This window comes from Palaemon carinicauda, chromosome 23 (genome assembly GCF_036898095.1).
Source record: "Palaemon carinicauda isolate YSFRI2023 chromosome 23, ASM3689809v2, whole genome shotgun sequence".
In the NCBI taxonomy this organism is placed as follows: domain Eukaryota; kingdom Metazoa; phylum Arthropoda; class Malacostraca; order Decapoda; family Palaemonidae; genus Palaemon; species Palaemon carinicauda.
In genome coordinates, this window is record NC_090747.1 from 92,029,655 (window position 1) to 92,048,431 (window position 18,777).

Below are 18,777 nucleotides of genomic sequence, written 5' to 3' on the forward strand. Positions count from 1 at the left end.
GTGGCAGACCCAGAAAGAGTGCCGACTGTGGCAGACCCAGAAAGTGCCGGCAGTGGCCACACCAGAAAGAGTGCCGACTGTGGCAGCACCAGAAAGAGTGCCGACTATGGCAGCACCAGAAAGAGTGCCGACAGTGGCAGACCCAGAAAGAGTGCCGACAGTGGCAGACCCAGAAAGAGTGCTGACAGTGGCAGACCCAGAAAGAGTGCCAACAACTATGGCAGACCCAGAAAGAGTGCCAACAACTATGGCAGCACCAGAAAGAGTGCCAACAACTATGGCCGCACCAGAAAGAGTGCCGACAGTGGCCGCACCAGAAAGAGTGCCGACAGTGGCCGCACCAGAAAGAGTGCCGACAGTGGCCGCACCAGAAAGAGTGCCGACAGTGGCCGCACCAGAAAGAGTGCCGACAGTGGCCGCACCAGAAAGAGTGCCGACATTGGCCGCACCAGAAAGAGTGCCGACAGTGGCCGCACCAGAAAGAGTGCCGACAGTGGCAGACCCAGAAAGAGTGCCGACAGTGGCAGACCCAGAAAGAGTGCCGACAGTGGCAGACCCAGAAAGAGTGCCGACAGTGGCAGACCCAGAAAGATTGCCGACTGTGGCAGACCCAGAAAGATTGCCGACTGTGGCAGACCCAGAAAGAGTGCCGACTGTGGCAGACCCAGAAAGAGTGCCGACAGTGGCAGACCCAGAAAGAGTGCCGACAGTGGCAGCACCAGAAAGAGTGCCGACAGTGGCAGCACCAGAAAAAGTGCCGACAGTGGCAGCACCAGAAATAGTGCCGACAGTGGCAGCACCAGAAAGAGTGCCGACTGTGCCAGCACCAGTAAGTGTTGTCTATGGCAGACCCAGAAAGAGTGCCGACTATGGCAGCGCCAGAAAGTGCCTACTGTGGCAGCGCCAGAAAGTACCGACTGTGGCAGCGCCAGAAAGAGTGCCGACAGTGGCAGACCCAGAAAGAGTGCCGACAGTGGCAGACCCAGAAAGTGCCGACAGTGGCAGACCCAGAAAGAGTGCCGACTGTGGCAGACCCAGAAAGAGTGCCGACTGTGGCAGACCCAGAAAGAGTGCCGACTGTGGCAGACCCAGAAAGAGTGCCGACTGTGGCAGCACCAGAAAGAGTGCCGACAGTTGAAGCACAATAAATAGTGCCGACAGTGGCCGCACCAGAAAGAGTGCCGACAGTGGCAGCACCAGAAAGAGTGCCGACAGTGGCAGCACCAGAAAGAGTGCCGACAGTGGCAGCACCAGAAAGAGTGCCGACAGTGGCAGCACCAGAAAGAGTGCCGACAGTGGCAGCACCAGAAAGAGTGCCGACAGTGGCAGACCCAGAAAGAGTGCCGACAGTGGCAGACCCAGAAAGAGTGCCGACAGTGGCAGACCCAGAAAGAGTGCCGACAGTGGCAGACCCAGAAAGAGTGCCGACTGTGGCAGACCCAGAAAGAGTGCCAACTGTGGCAGACACAGAAAGTGCCGACTGTGGCAGACACAGAAAGAGTGCCGACTGTGGCAGACCCAGAAAGAGTGCCGACTGTGGCAGCACCAGAAAGAGTGCCGACAGTGGCAGACCCAGAAAGAGTGCCGACTGTGGCAGACCCAGAAAGAGTGCCGACAGTGGCAGACCCAGAAAGAGTGCCGACTGTGGCAGCGCCAGAAAGAGTGCCGACTGTGGCAGCGCCAGAAAGAGTGCCGACTGTGGCAGCGCCAGAAAGAGTGCCGACTGTGGCAGCGCCAGAAAGAGTGCCGACTGTGGCAGCGCCAGAAAGAGTGCCGACTTTGGAAGCACAACAAAGAGTGCCGACTTTGGAAGCACAACAAAGAGTGCCGACTTTGGAAGCACAACAAAGAGTGCCGACTATGGCCGCACCAGAAAGTCTCATCTATGCATCACCATAAAGTGCCACAGTCGGCACTCTTTCTGGTACTGCCATGGTTGGCACTCTTTTCTGGTGCTGCCATAGTTGTCACTCTTTCTAGTGGTGCCACAGTTGGCCCTTTCTGGTAATGACATAGCTGCCACTCTGATGCAACCATAGTTGGCACTTTCTGGTGCGGCCATTAGTTGGCACTTTTTCTGGTGCTGCCATTAGTCGGCACTCATTCTGGTGCTGCCACAGTTGGCACTCATTCTGGTGCTGCCATAGTTGGCACTCATTCTGGTGCTGCCATAATTGGCACTCATTCTGGTACTGCCATAGTTGGCACTCATTCTGGTACTGCCATAGTTGGCACTCATTCTGGTGCTGCCATAGTTGGCACTCTTTATGGTGCTGCCATAGTTGGCACTCTTTCTAGTGGTGCCACAGTTGGCACTTTCTGGTGCAGCCATAGTTGGCACTTTCTGGTGCTGGCACAGTCGGCACTATTTCTGGTGCTGGCACAGTCGGCACTTTCTGGTGCTGGCACAGTCGGCACTATTTCTGGTGCTGGCACAGTCGGCACTATTTCTGGTGCTGGCACAGTCGGCACTATTTCTGGTGCTGGCACAGTCGGCACTATTTCTGGTGCTGGCACAGTCGGCACTATTTCTGGTGCTGGCACAGTCGGCACTATTTCTGGTTCTGGCACAGTCGGCACTCTTTCTGGTGCTGGTACAGTCGGCACTCTTTCTGGTGCTGCCATAGTTGTCACTCTTTCTAGTGGTGCCACAGTTGGCACTTTCTGGTAATGCCATAGCTGCCACTCTGATGCAACCATAGTTGGCACTTTCTGGTGCTGCCATAGTGGGCATTCTTTCTGGTGTTGCCATAGTTGGCACTCTTTCTGGTGTTGCCATAGTTGGCACTCTTTCTGGTGCTGCCATAATTGGCACTCTATCTGGTGCTGCCATAGTTGGCACTCTTTATGGTGCTGCCATAGTTGGCACTCTTTATGGTGCTGCCATAGTTGGCACTCTTTCTAGTGGTGCCACAGTTGGCACTTTCTGGTGCAGCCATAGTTGGCACTTTCTGGTGCTAGCACAGTCGGCACTATTTCTGGTGCTGGCACAGTCGGCACTATTTCTGGTGCTGGCACAGTCGGCACTCTTTCTGGTGCTGGCACAGTCGGCACTATTTCTGGTTCTGGCACAGTCGGCACTCTTTCTGGTGCTGGTACAGTCGGCACTTTCTGGTGCTGCCATAGTTGTCACTCTTTCTAGTGGTGCCACAGTTGGCACTTTCTGGTAATGCCATAGCTGCCACTCTGATGCAACCATAGTGGGCATTCTTTCTGGTGCTGCCATAGTTGGCACTTTCTGGTGCTGCCATAGTTGGCACTCTTTCTGGTGCTGCCATAGTTGGCACTCTATCTGGTGCTGCCATAGTTGGCACTATCTGGTGCTGCCATAGTTGGCACTATCTGGTGCTGCCATAGTGGCCACTCTTTATGGTGGTGCCATGTTTGGCAATCTTTCTGGTGCTGTCATGTTTGGCACTCGTTTCTAGTGCTGCCATAGGTTGGCACTTTTTCTGATGCTGCCATAGTTTGGCCCTTTTTCTGTTGCTGCCTCAGTTGGCACTCTTGATACGTTATCTGGCACTATTTCTGATGCTGTAATTGGCACTTTCTGATGCTGCTTCAATTGGCACTTTCTGATGCTGCCATAGTTGACACTTTCTGCTGCTGTTTTTTATGTAACTGTGATATTGCTAAAGTTGGTATTTTCTACTTCTGCGGAGGTGCCCGGTAGCTGGTGATATAGCTAAGAAAGTACCCAGTAGCAAGAGATGCAGCACCAAGAGTGCGTCAACATTAGGTTAATTATTACAGTAATGGTGGTGGAGCTGATGGTGTTGGAAGGTGGAACTGGAGTGATGTTAACTAAGTTGTACAGAGGCACCTCAACAGATGCAGTGTTTGATAGCTGGTGGTACAGCAGTAGTAGTGGTTGCAAGAAGTTTTCCAGTATCTGTCAGTGCAGTAGCAGGAGTATCAGTAGTTAGTATTGCAGTAGTAATATTAGTAGTACCACAACTTGCTAGCACAGCAGCAGTGTCAATAACTGATCATGCAGCAGGAGTTCCAGTAACTGGTGGTACAGCAGGAGCGACAGTAATAATACTGTAACATCAGAAGAATTGAAGATAGCTTTATCTGCACCTGTAGTATGAGTGACAAGTAGCTAGTGGTGCAGCAGCATAATCAGCACAGAATTCCTAGTATTGCAGAGGTGTTGTTGGTAGCTGGTGGAGAAGTAGCAGTGCAAGAGGAGTACAAAAGCAGAAGTGTCAACAGCTGGTGGTGTAGCTGCACTGGTAGTGTCTGTAGTCAGTGGTGCAGAAGCAGCAGCAGTGCAGATAGCTGGTAATGCAGCAGAAGAAAAATTACCAATAGTTGGTGGAGGAGCCATTTTGCTGATAGCTGTGGCTTAAAGTCCTCCCCAATCATTTGGACAGGAGTGTGTGGATGGTCAATACAGACTCTGATGGGCATGAGCACAGGCAGCTATTATCAACAAAATGTAGACGCAAAAATTATGTACGTGGCAGGAATACTGGAGTTATGTTCACATTTAGCTGTGGCACTAGGGGTGTGGATAGGTGGTGCTGAAGCATTGCCAGTTGCTGGTGCAGTATAGCCTCTGCGACAATTATGTAAGTGGAACAGGACCACAGATGCGGGTAGAAATGCCAGGGAAAAGTGAGCTGGTAGTAAATGCGAGCAGGTGCAACAGCAGCGAGGCAGCAGCACCAGGACTTCGATAGTTCGGAGAAGTTTAACTGGTGTACATGATCTACCAAAGCTGGTTGTAAATACTTGTCCACTTTAGAATACAGGGGAAAAGAAAACCCCTTCCTTGAGTGTCTAGGTAAGTTTGCTGTTGCATGCATAAAAATAAACTTTGTGTACAAAATTTAAAATTGTATAATTACCAACGACAAAATTGAATCCTTGCACAGTTTAATGATTACTGTAAACATTTAAATTATGTTCAAAGAGGATATGAAAGGCATTAGTTTTTGGTTCAACATCAAAGGCTTGTATATGTGTATAATAAGTATGTAATTTGTTTTATCACATTTTTCCAGACACCATTTATATATATAAAACCATGTGACTTGAAATATTACTGAAAAATAATTGATATTCAACACCAAAAATAAGCATGAGGTAAATTAACTTCAAGCGACAAAGTCAGTAACTGCAAAAGTCTCCCTTTACCCTCTTAACTATGGTGCCAGCTTTGGTTATTTGCAAAACACAATATTACCAGGTACAGAATAAATTCAACAAATATGAAATACTGAATTATGAAAAAAGTACCTAGGGAAAACTATAAAGCCTGTAAAATACGCACAACGTACTTAGTGTCACTTTAGTTTAATCTATGTGAAAATTGAAATAAAGGGGTAAGGGATGGAGAGCTATCTAGCTTGAAAACTCGCCCAATGTGAGTGCAATATCTATGAATAATCACTCTTCAACCTGCTAAACAAAAAAGGTATGTCTGAACATAGGACAGAGAATGTGATGAAACAAATTATTCCCTTTCCTTTTTCCAAAGTTTATCATGTAACAGAAAATAATTGTAATAAATTGTATGAAATAATTATTCTTTTGTCATTTCCTTTAAAAAACAAATACTGATAATGTGGCTAAACTACAAAAAATAGCTCTTAACTGTCCAACTTTTCCTGACTCGCCTTGCTTCATTCCTCTAATTCAAGTACAATTATTTTTTGGGAAAGAACTTTGAATTTGGTCTCATTAAACCAATTTATAATATATTTATACACTAAACTTACTTTTTTATTACCTGATGCAATTTCAAAATCTTTTCTTGTACAGCTAGATTTAATCTACTAATGAGTGTAGTTGATAAGTCCTAGAAATATCTAGATGAATTACAATTACTCACCATTTGCTGCCATTCTCTTTGTAATTCAGCTAACATTTTGGGTGACAATAATCCCTGAGCCAACAGTCTGTCAGTAAGTCTGCCACGACCTATACTTCCCTTCTCTTTCCTGTCCCTCTCTTGGGTCCGAGGCATTCTTATTTCTGTAAAATATATGGACATTTACAAAATATATTCAAAACTTTTTCATATACACTTTCCATAGATTTATAAAGAATACTTCCAAGAAAAGCGTTAGCTCGCCAGATAGAGCAAAGTTGAACACCTAGCACTTGTTAATTTCTAATGTATGGGTCATTAAAAACAGTTACACCTTCAGAGTTAACAATTTCTAGAGCCTCATGGATACAGCTGCTCTCTAATGTATTTAAAACAAATAAGTAAAGGTAGTATGGGCATAAGGCTTCTGAAAAACAAAGTAGTAACAATGGACAAAGGAGAAGTAAACACTCCAAAGTTCAGGGTTTGATAACATTTTGATATGAAGAGAGGTGCTAAGAATTTCTGATAGGAGGGGAAAAAAAAACCTTAAAGATGGGGTTACACACTGTATGCAGGAATGGCCGCTGGAAGGAATAAGGTGGTGATGCAGATGCTAGGAGAAAACAGATACACAGGAAGTAGCACAAATGATAAACAGCAACAAAAATACTTTTAAAGTCTTTAGAAGTAAAGAGTATTAGAGTATTTTAATCCAAGGTGTCATTGAAACACTAAGAAAAGGATGAACAAATGAAACGATACTGCAGATGTAAATGGTTCTATGAAAGAAAGTAATGTACGCATTCTCATCACATACCTAATACTAAATACCTGGTATTTTATAAAGTCGCGTAACCAAGCTTTGTACATTGGTTATCAAATGACCAACTTCAATAAGACTTGGTTCCTAAGACTAGTTTAGTCTCTACTTATTTGCTCTCACCATATATATTCAACTCATGATGTCAGCTATCCTGGTTTTTATATAGGTTTGGTCTTATACTTTAGAAGCTTTTAGTAACACTAACTGCGCAAATCTCCTGGCATGGTCTTGGTCCCAACACAGCTGTAGCCAGTCTTTGAAACTGAACCGTACACATCTCTATGCAAAACATTAATATGCCCTCAGATGGGATCTGATCTTGGTTAAGTTTGCACTGGGCACTGTTCCTGGCTTAAGTTTGGTCTCTGCTAATACTACTTAGGACACTGTCTTATGCTGAATGTGGTTTCAAGTTGCCATAACTAAGGATGCAGTTGAATGGATATATTTGTATAGATTTTGGGTCATTAGGTAAAGTACAAGGCCAAGTGGGGCTATCTAGCACAGAGGTGTAATGAAGGGGCAAAATTCCCATGTTGCACTATGAACTTGTAGTTAAGAGGTTGAAGAAAATGGGAAAAAGGAAGTGGAATTGGAGGTAAAGTAGAAGGCATGCAAAAATTAACAAAATAGCAGAACTTAATAAATTATAATTTAGAAATCAATGGAAAACAAAAAGGAAAGTACCAGTCATTAAAAAACACTATTATATGTCAGACTGATCATTAAATGATGATTACCCTCATAAAAGCATCTATATTACAAAGTCGTGCACACGAACACAAATAGTATATAATTTTAATTAAAAAGGATTTAAATTAACAGCATCAAACATTCATACGTTTGGACAAGACTAAAGCTGCTTAAAATACAAAATCTATCAAACAATGAAAGTATATTTGCCTGAAAGTGACTCATTCCTCAGCGTAGTGTTATATTCCAAGCCCAACTCCCCTAATAGCTGAAAAACAGCAAGTAGATACAGAGATCTACGGTATAGTTTTTTTTTTTTCATTGTTATAACTAATTTTTCATTAGTTTTATAAATTTAAGATTTTATAAGACCAAAAAGGAATTTTTAACCAAAGATAACAAAAATATGAAAAATGTAAATCTTATCTGCCCTTAGAAACTTGCGATACAGAGTCCACAATCTAGATTTATATACTGTATCTAGAAATTGCCAATGTACTGATGGAGCAAAACGACAGCCATGATATAGTGAAGGATTACTTTACATTCAAGTTAGCAGTCACGTCAATAATAAATCTGTATCGCTGCCATGGCCAATTAGTAATGCTTACAGTGCACTGTGGAAGATGCATGACAGTACGACCCCAGTGCAAAATCCAGTGTAGACTTTAACACGGCTATCTATTTCTACAGTAGGTATAGATTATTTTCTAAAAGCATTCAATCTCAATTTTCTCCCTAAAAGATGGAATAAATTATATAATTTCTATAAATTTCTGAAAAGTAACAAATGTCTGCCTCTTTAGAATTTGGTGCTGAGAGTAACTGCTTAAAATCAACAAATACCATTTTCTTTGAGGAGGAATTCATATGAACACACTTAAAACCATGAATGCGGGCTAATAACATTAAGTACCAGGTTTGTTGTGAAACTGTTATATATGTGGGATGAGGTTTAACATTTGTGATGGAATGCAAGCCAGAATGAAGAGAGCAATAAGATAGCGTAATAAAACCTGAATAATATAGATCGTTGAAATATACAAATATTAGTATCCAACAGATCTCGGTATTCCATTGATAAACAAAAGAAAAATCTGCGATACATGTATGAATAAGTGCACATGTATAAGGGCTTCATTGAAGTGGGAATTCAAGTACAGTACCTATCAAAAATGATGAAGATTCAGAAAAAAATTCCTACCAAAAAATTATGAACTTCATGACTGGTGTGAACTGAAAAGAGTGATCATAGATCAAATGGAAACCAACAGTTGAAAGATCTGAACAATTAACATGGCGTAGACATTGATGAGAAGGGAGCTGAAGTAACCAGTTGTAAAAGAGTGGAATACAATAGGGTGGGGACAGTTGTCAAACAAGGGTAAGGCCAAGATTGTTGGTGAGGGGAGACACATAGGGGAAGACTGGGACAAGAGGAATCGGGCTGAAAACCCACCAGGTAAAAGAGAAGAGAGAAAATTCATCAGCTTGTTATCAGTGTAAAGTGATGATGATTACGATGTGACAATCCCCAAAGTCTTATATGGGAGAGAGTACAGCACAAGCACATTAGTTGCTAAATTACCAGTCTCAGAAATTTTTTTTCTAGTTCATTACACACCAATCCAAGTAATATTAGGTATGTTTTTCCTACTTCAAGGTTCTAATGAATGGTTCATCCATCCACTCTAGCTGTAATATCCCTTTAATAAATTTAAAGGCAAATCTTGTTGGAGCCTTGCTCAATAATGTAATTTGAAGTAACAAACTCTTTGGAGCCTTGTTTAATAATGTAATCTGAAGTAACAAACTCTTTGGAGCCTTGTTCAATAATGTAATTTGAAGTAACAAACTCTTTGGAGCCTTATTTAATAATGTAATCTGAAGTAACAAACTCTTTGGAGCCTTGTTCAATAATGTAATTTGAAGTAACAAACTCTTTGGAGCCATGTTTAATAATGTAATTTGAAGTAAACTATCATAAAATCCATCAGAAAATTTTGCACTACATAGTGGGTTACTGCAAAACATGAGGTGGAAAAAAATCTTAATAAAACATTAAAAGATTGAACCATAACACTTACTTCCTTTGTTAGAATTCTTCTTTCTTTGATCCATAATGAATGTATCTTCACTGTCGTCCAAGTTTGAAATGCGAGTACTAGACTTCTGCACAAGAGTAGTTATATTAGAAACGCCATCTTCTATAAGTCCATCAAGTTCTCTTTGAAGGTCTCTAACAAGGTCTGCATCAGGAAACATATCAGAGAACCGATAACTGGAAAAACGCATTCATAATAATAATTCAAATTGAAAATAACAGCAGTGATCCTACTGTAATGCCATATATATTACCCTGCCTATCTGTTGGGAGTTCCTGAAGATAATTACATATTCTTAAAACTTAAGAAGCTTTAACCCTTTTACCACCAAAGGACGTACTGGTACGTTTCACAAAAGCCATCCCTTTACCCCCATGGACGTACCGATACGTCCTTGCAAAAAAATGCTATAAAATTTTTTGTTTTTCATATTTGATAATTTTTTGAGAAAATTCAGGCATTTTCCAAGAGAATGAGACCAACCTGACCTCTCTATGACAAAAATTAAGGCTGTTAGAGCAATTTAAAAAAAATATACTGCAAAATGTGCTGGGAAAAAAATAACCCCCTGGGGGTTAAGGGTTGGAAATTTCCAAATAGCCTAGGGGTAAAAGGGTTAATAAGTTTCAAAAGTCATAACTGTATCCATATTTCACGTTCTCAAGGGACACACCAATGTCATAAGATTACAGTACTTATTATCTTGCATAATTTTTTTCTACAATTGTTTAATAAAAAAGTCACAAAATGAAAAAAAAAAAAAAAACCCTTTTAATTATTTATCAATAAAACAGATTCTTTTAAGTTTATGTAAACTTCATTTTTTATTTAAATAAGAATAATAGTAACTACTGTAAAACCAATTTTGTTTTATATAATAAAATTTGTTTATTCATATCACATAACATGAAATTTTGACTTCTGTCTATGAAAAATTATTTCCTAGTCCTTGGATTTAAACTTATAAGTACTGTAATTAGAAAAAACATCTTAAGTTGATTTCAGTAAGTAACTCTCTGTAATAGGCAATTATTCTGAAAATTTTATAATAATCGGATAAAAACTAGATGATATATGGGGGGCACAGGGGCATTTATGGGTAAAGCCCAAGTTTTGGGACTGAAAAAGTAATTCAGTACAGATAAAAAGCAGTTTTTCGTAATTCAGTACAGATAAAAAGCAGTTTTTCGTAATTCAGTACAGATAAAAAGCAGTTTTTCGTAATTCAGTACAGATAAAAAGCAGTTTTTCGTAATTCAGTACAGATAAAAAGCAGTTTTTCATAATTCAGTACAGATAAAAAGCAGTTTTTCGTAATTCAGTACAGATAAAAATGTTATTTTCATTAGTAAAATAAATTTTTGAATATACTTACCCGATGATCATGTAGCTGTCAACTCCGTTGCCCGACAGAAATCTACGGTCGGGATACGCCAGCGATCGCTATCCAGGTGGGGGTGTACACAACAGCGCCATCTGTGAGCAGGTACTCAAGTACTTCTTGTCAACAAGAACTCAATTTTCTCCTCGGTCCACTGGTTCTCTATGGGGAGGAAGGGCGGGTTCTTTAATTCATGATCATCGGGTAAGTATATTCAAAAATTTATTTTACTAATGAAAATAACATTTTTCAATATTAATCTTACCCGATGATCATGTAGCTGATTCACACCCAGGGTGGTGGGTGGAGACCAGCATATATGTTAACAAAGAAGCTAAGTATCCCGTATTTCATTTTATCAGTTATTCAAAATAACAAACATAAAATAAATAAGTACCTGGTAAGGAAGTCGACTTGAACCATTACTCTGCCTTTTTTAAGTACGTCTTCCTTACTGAGCCTAGCGGTCCTCTGAGGATGCTGAACGACTCTTAGGTGCTGAAGTATAAAGGGCTGCAACCCATACTAAAGGACCTCATCACAACCTCTAACCTAGGCGCTTCTCAAGAAAGAATTTGACCACCCGCCAAATCAACCAGGATGCGGAAGGCTTCTTAGCCGACCGTACAACCAAAAGAACAACAATAAAAAGTATTCAAGAGAAAGGTTAAAAAGGTTATGGGATTATGGGAATGTAGTGGCTGAGCCCTCACCTACTACTGCACTCGCTGCTACGAATGGTCCCAGGGTGTAGCAGTTCTCGTAAAGAGACTGGACATCTTTGAGATAGAATGATGCGAACACTGACTTGCTTCTCCAATAGGTTGCATCCATAACACTCTGCAGAGAACGGTTCTGTTTGAAGGCCACTGAAGTAGCAACAGCTCTCACTTCATGTGTCCTTACCTTCAGCAAAGCAAGGTCTTCTTCCTTCAGATGAGAATGTGCCTCTCTAATCAGAAGCCTGATGTAGTAAGAAACTGCGTTCTTAGACATCGGTAGAGAAGGCTTCTTGATAGCACACCATAAAGCTTCTGATTGTCCTCGTAATGGCTTTGACCTTCTTAACCCTGGATAGGTACGGTCCTCGGACACCCCTTTAAGGGTATACTCGGACGCGAACGACCCCGACGCCAAAAAAAATTCTTGAAAAATCAGTTTTTGCAGTAACCTCCTTTTTTCTTTTGCCAAAAAAAACTTCAATGAATGCTTAAAACAACTGTAAAGATAAATACTACTCATCTGCAGAAAAACTATTTATTATAAATATTTTAAAAAATTAAGTAGAAAAAAAAAAAGACGACATAAAAATTCATAAAAAAAAAGTTTATACATATATACACAAATCCTTTTAGGAATTGATTCTTGAATGTTTAGGACACATCTTGATGTATTTTGGATGAAGTCAGACCCATGGAGGTGAAGATCTGAAATGAGAAAAAAAGGGTAACTTTTTTTGGCCAAAAAAAATTGTCCAAATTTCATGAATTTTTTTGGGTACCCAAATGAAATAGGAAGTGGCTAATTTTTTTAGGGAATAAACATATGTTATCCTAAAATAGAAATATGTAAAAAAATCTTCATTATTTTGTAAATTACATTTATATCAGGGGCCATATCTAAAGGTAATTTTTTGAGTACTTGGAAATTTCGTAAAAAAATACATATATTTAATATATAATATGATATTTATGCAGGTAAAAATATACCAAAATATCACAAATTCTATAGGGAACAAGAATATATATAGATAGGGCAGCTTACGCTTCGGATATGTCCACAAAATGGCCGCCAACCACACTGACTCAGACTCCCTAATCTGCCACTTGAAATGTAGGAAGGGTATGTCAATTTCAAGGTGTTATTTACAAATCTAATTATTATTGGATATGCATAAAAATTGTATGGTGGGTTGCTGGATAATTGTCGATTATTTTACGACTATAAAATTAAAATTCTGACCCAAAAAATTTTTTTTGAAGGGAAATAAAATCGAAAAAAAAAATGTAAAACAATATTTTAGCTAAAAAAATTTGATGATATTCAATCAAAAAAAAAGTAAACAAAATTTTCCGACAAATAAACATCTAGAGGAATCATTACTCTGTGATAGTTCCTTAGTACGTAGTAATTTTGAAAGAATTGGGAAAAAACGAAAAAATGGCAATCACCGGAAAATCGAACACATACCTATATATACGCCATATCTGGCTAAAAAAAAGATAGGCATGGGTAGCCAGATCATCTAGAAACACTTTCCAACACTATAAAAATACAGTGATACCTCGGTAGTCGAACGACTCTATACTCGAACAATTCGGAGTTCGACCAAAATTTTCGAGAAATTTTTGCTGCGGTGCTCGACCAAAAATTCGGTACTCGACCAGCCGAACACGTGACGACCGCATGGGCTTTGTGATGATCGCGCCATCTCGGCCACTCTCGCTTGTTCGGGAAGCATCAGTTCTCTCGAGAGCGTCACTCAGACAACGCGCGATCAGCATTCGTTGTGATTTAGTGATTTTCAGTGCTTTTAATTGCTTTTTTAGCTTTCATAATGAGTCCCAAGAAAGTAATGAGTGTTAAGGGGAAGGAGAAGAGGAAAACAGTGCGAACAACGATCGAGTTGAAGAAGGAAATTATAGCGAAATATGAGAATGGTGTACGAGTGTCCGATTTAGCGGTAGAATACGGAATGGCGAAGTCGACCATTTCTACGTTTTTAAAGCATAAAGAAATGATTAAGAAGGCGAATGTTGCAACGGGAGTTACGGCGGTAACTAAGCAAAGGCCACAAGTGATTGAGGAGATGGAAAAGTTGCTTTTAATATTTATTAAAGAAAAACAGTTGGCCGGGGAAAGTGTTAGTGAAGCGTTCATTTGTGAAAAAGCGTTGCATATCTATGAAGAATTAGTGAAGAAAAGTCCGAGTACCAGTGAAAGTGATTCATTTACATTTAAAGCGAGCAGGGGTTGGTTTGAAAAGTTTCGTAATAGAACAGGTATTCATCGTGTTACTAGGCATGGGGAGGCAGCTAGTTCGGATCAAATTGCAGCCGATAAATACGTGGGGGAATTCGATCGGTACATAAATGAACAAAATTTGATCGCACAACAAGTCTTTAATTGTGATGAGACTGGGTTATTTTGGAAGAAAATGCCAGCCAATACGTACATTACCAAGGACGAGACGAAGATGCCAGGTCACAAGCCAATGAAAGATAGGCTAACATTGTTGCTGTGTGCAAATGCAAGTGGCGATTGCAAGATCAAACCCTTGTTAGTGTACCACTCGGACAACCCCCGGGTGTTCAAACGAAATAATATTTGTAAAAGTGCACTACCAGTTATGTGGCGCTCGAACACTAAATCTTGGGTCACAAGACAATTCTTTACTGAGTGGATAAACGAAGTGTTTGCCCCCCAGGTTAAGGCTTACCTCATTGAAAAGAGCTTGCCAATGAAATGTCTTCTGGTTATGGACAATGCTCCTGCACATCCTCCAGGTCTCGAGGATGACTTGAAAGAAGAATACAGCTTTATCAAAATCAAATTCTTGCCCCCCAATACTACTCCCATACTCCAGCCCATGGACCAACAGGTCATTTCAAACTTCAAAAAACTCTATACCAAGGCCCTTTTCAGAAAGTGTTTTGAAGTGACCAGTGACACGAAGTTGACCCTAAAGGAATTCTGGAAGGAACACTTCAGCATCCTCAACTCTGTTAACATGATTGACCAAGCTTGGCGAGGTGTGACCTATAGGACATTGAACTCTGCCTGGCGTAAGCTGTGGCCATCATGTGTCACAGAGAGGGAGTTTGAAGGTTTCCAACCAGAGGCGGGTCCAAGCACTGCTACCCCTGTAATTTCTGATGACACTGATGTCGTTGAGGAAATTGTTGTCATGGGCAGGAGTTTGGGGCTTGAGGTCGACAAGGATGATATTGATGAGCTTGTAGAAAGCCATTCTACCGAGTTGACTGTGGAGGAATTGTTGCACCTGCAACAACAACAGCAGCAGGATCTGATTGTGGAGCAGGAATCTTCAGAAGAGGATGAGGTAAGGGAGGATGTTCCAAGTTCTCTCATCAATGAAATTTGTTCCAAGTGGGCAGATGTGCAGGCTTTTGCTGAAAAATACCACCCAGAAATTGCAGTAGCAAACCGGGCAGTGCATATGTTTAATGATAGTGTCATGTATCATTTTCGAAGAATACTGCAGAGGAGGAAGAAACAATTAACAATAGACCAGTTTTTCACAAAAGAAAAGAAAGCTGCTACATCAAAGCCTGTTTCTCCTCCAAAGAAGAGACAAAGAAGAGAAGAAACCCCTGAAATAGATCTGCCCACCCTTTCATTGGAGAGAGAAACAACTCCTGAAGGAGAACTACCCCGCCACATCATGGAAGGGGACTCTCCTTCCAAGCAGTAACCTCCCCCTTCCATCCTCTCCACATCCATCCCTGTATGCCATCGAACCGCTGCTCAAAGGTATGTTCACTACAGTACAGAAAATGGTTTAAAATTGTTTTATTTTAGTACAGTAAATGGTTTAAAATTGTTTTATAGGATTTTCTGACCAATTTCATACACATTTAGATAATTATTGTTGTTTAGGTACACGTTTTATTAATATTTTGGGCCTGTTCGAGTGCTTGGGAACGGAATAGAATATATACCATTATTTCTTATGGGGAAAAAAAATTCGGTACTCGAACAAATCGGAGGTCGAACACGGATCTCGAACGGATTATGGTCGAGTACCGAGGTATCACTGTACAAGTTTTGCGACACTACTTGCCAATTCCTTACGGTAACATGACTAAGCAAAAAAATGCAAAACAAATAAAAAGGGGCACTCGTGGAAAAATGGCCATTCTAATATACGGCATTTCAGAAAAAAAAAATTTCAGCCACGTGCTAGGCAAACCATCAAGGCATATTTTCCGACAAATAAACATATAAATGAAATATTACTCTGTGATAGTTCCTTAGTACGTAGTAATTTTGAAAGAAATGGGAAAAAACGAAAAAATGGCAATCACAGGAAAATCGAACACATACTTATATATACGCCATATCTGGCTAAAAAAAAAATAGGCTTGGGTAGCCAGATCATCTAGAAACACTTTCCAACACTATAAAAATATAAGTTTTGCGACACTACTTGCCAATTCCTTACGGTAACATGACTAAGCAAAAAAATGCAAAACAAATAAAAAGGGGCACTCGCGGAAAAATGCCCAACATTCTAATATACGGCATCTCAGATAAAAAAAAAAGACATGCACGTGTTAGCCCAACCATCAAGGCACACTTTCTAACACATAAACATGAAAAAAAAATCAATAATATACGGCAATTCCTTACTACGTAGTAAATTTTTACAAATATTGAAAAAAAAACAGAAATTGGCAACCGCAGTTAAATACCCAATATACCAATAACTACGTCGTATCTGACAAAAACAAAATCACGCATGGGTAGCCAGATCATCTAGACACACTTTCCAACATTAAAAAAGCAAAAGTTTTACGACACTATTTCGCAATATCTTACGGAAAAATGACTTGGCAAAAAAATTAAAAAAAATTAAAAAGGGACACTCGCGGTAAAATGCCCGACATTCTAATATACGACATCTCAGATAAAAAAAAAGACATGCACGTGTTAGCCCAACCATCAAGGCACACTTTCTAACACGTAAACATGAAAAAAAAATGAATAATATACGGCAATTCCTTACTACGTAGTAATTTTTACAAATATTGAAAAAAAAACAGAAATTGGTAACCGCAGTTAAATACCCAATATACCAATAACTACGTCGTATCTGACAAAAACAAAGTCATGCATGGGTAGCCAGATCATCTAGACACACTTTCCAACACTAAACAAGCAAAAGTTTTACGACACTATTTGGCAATATCTTACGGAAAAATGACTTGGCAAAAAAATGAAAAAAAATGAAAAAGGGGCACTCGCGGTAAAATGGTCCTCGTGGTGATGAACGACATTTTAACTAAAAAAAAAAATATGCACATGGTAGCCAAACAATCCACCAAGACTTTCCACAACTGATAACCTATACAAGTTGCACCATTCTACGACAATTTCATAATACGTAATAACTTTGATAATTATGCAAACTACCTCAGAAGGGTAAACTCGGACGCGAACGACCCCGACGCGTCTCAGAAATTGGGGAAGGAGTACAGCTACAGCAATGCACATCTGGACACTACTAGAGCGTGTAGGGGAGACACCTCCTGCAGGTCGATCACCCACAAATTCAGTCACAGGGGTGAGTCACGTGAGAAAAACCTGTTTTTTTTTGACGCTCGGGGTCGCAAACGACCCACCGTACCTATCCAGGGTTAAATAGTACCTAAGAGCTCTAACTGGGCAAAGTACTCTCTCTAGTTCGTTCCCCACCAAGTTGGACAGGCTTGGGATCTCGAACGACTTAGGCCAAGGACGGGAAGGAAGCTCGTTTTTAGCCAAAAAACCGAGCTGCAAGGAACACGTAGCCGTTTCAGATGTGAAACCTATGTTCCTGCTGAAGGCGTGGATCTCACTTACTCTTTTAGCTGTTGCTAAGCACACGAGGAAAAGAGTTTTTAATGTGAGGTCCTTAAAAGAGGCTGATTGGAGCGGTTCAAATCTTGATGACATTAGGAACCTTAATACCACGTCTAGATTCCAGCCTGGAGTGGACAACCGACGTTCCTTTGAGGTCTCAAAAGACCTAAGGAGGTCCTGTAGATCTTTGTTGGTGGAAAGATCCAAGCCTCTGTGGCGGAATACCGCTGCCAACATACTTCTGTAACCCTTGATCGTAGGAGCTGATAGGGATCTTACGTTCCTTAGATGTAACAGGAAGTCAGCAATCTGGGTTACAGTGGTACTGGTTGAGGAAACTGCATTGGCCTTGCACCAGCTTCGGAAGACTTCCCATTTAGACTGATAGACTCTGAGAGTGGATGTCCTCCTTGCTCTGGCAATCGCTCTGGCTGCCTCCTTCGAAAAGCCTCTAGCTCTTGAGAGTCTTTCGATAGTCTGAAGGCAGTCAGACGAAGAGCGTGGAGGTTTGGGTGTACCTTCTTTACGTGAGGTTGACGCAGAAGGTCCACTCTTAGAGGAAGAGTCCTGGGAACGTCGACTAGCCATTGCAGTACCTCGGTGAACCATTCTCTCGCGGGCCAGAGGGGAGCAACCAACGTCAGCCGTGTCCCTTTGTGAGAGGCAAACTTCTGAAGTACCCTGTTGACAATCTTGAACGGCGGGAACGCATACAGGTCGAGATGGGACCAATCCAGCAGAAAAGCATCCACGTGAACTGCTGCTGGGTCTGGAATCGGAGAACAATACAACGGGAGCCTCTTGGTCATCGAGGTAGCGAATAGATCTATGGTTGGCTGACCCCACAGGGCCCATAGTCTGCTGCAAACATTCTTGTGAAGGGTCCACTCTGTGGGGATGACCTGACCCTTCCGGCTGAGGCGATCTGCCATGACATTCATATCGCCCTGAATGAACCTCGTTACCAGCGAAAGCTTTCGATCTTTTGACCAAATGAGGAGGTCCCTTGCGATCTCGAACAACTTCCTCGAATGAGTCCCTCCCTGCTTTGAGATGTAAGCCAAGGCTGTGGTGTTGTCGGAGTTCACCTCCACCACCTTGTTTAGCTGGAGGGACTTGAAGTTTATCAAGGCCAGATGAACCGCCAACAACTCCTTGCAATTGATGTGAAGTGTCCTTTGCTCCTGATTCCATGTGCCCGAGCATTCCTGTCCGTCCAGTGTCGCACCCCAGCCCGTGTCCGATGCGTCCGAGAAGAGACGGTGGTCGGGGGTCTGAACAGCCAATGGTAGACCTTCCTTGAGAAGAATGCTGTTCTTCCACCAAGTTAGAGTAGACCTCATCTCTTCGGAAACAGGAACTGAGA

The 18,777-nt window shown here is 41.3% G+C and overlaps 1 protein-coding gene across 1 annotated transcript in view; it reads right to left on the reverse strand.

The window, feature by feature from the left end:
* Positions 1-18,777, reverse strand: part of LOC137617008 (ATP-dependent RNA helicase SUV3 homolog, mitochondrial-like) — a 110,479-nt gene that overhangs the window by 20,360 nt on the left and 71,342 nt on the right. The window contains exons 15-16 of the mRNA XM_068346867.1: positions 9,428-9,621; positions 5,843-5,985 (exon numbers count right to left, since the gene is read on the reverse strand). Coding sequence (XP_068202968.1) covers positions 5,843-5,985; positions 9,428-9,621 — 337 coding nt within the window. The remainder of the gene's footprint in view (positions 1-5,842; positions 5,986-9,427; positions 9,622-18,777) is intronic.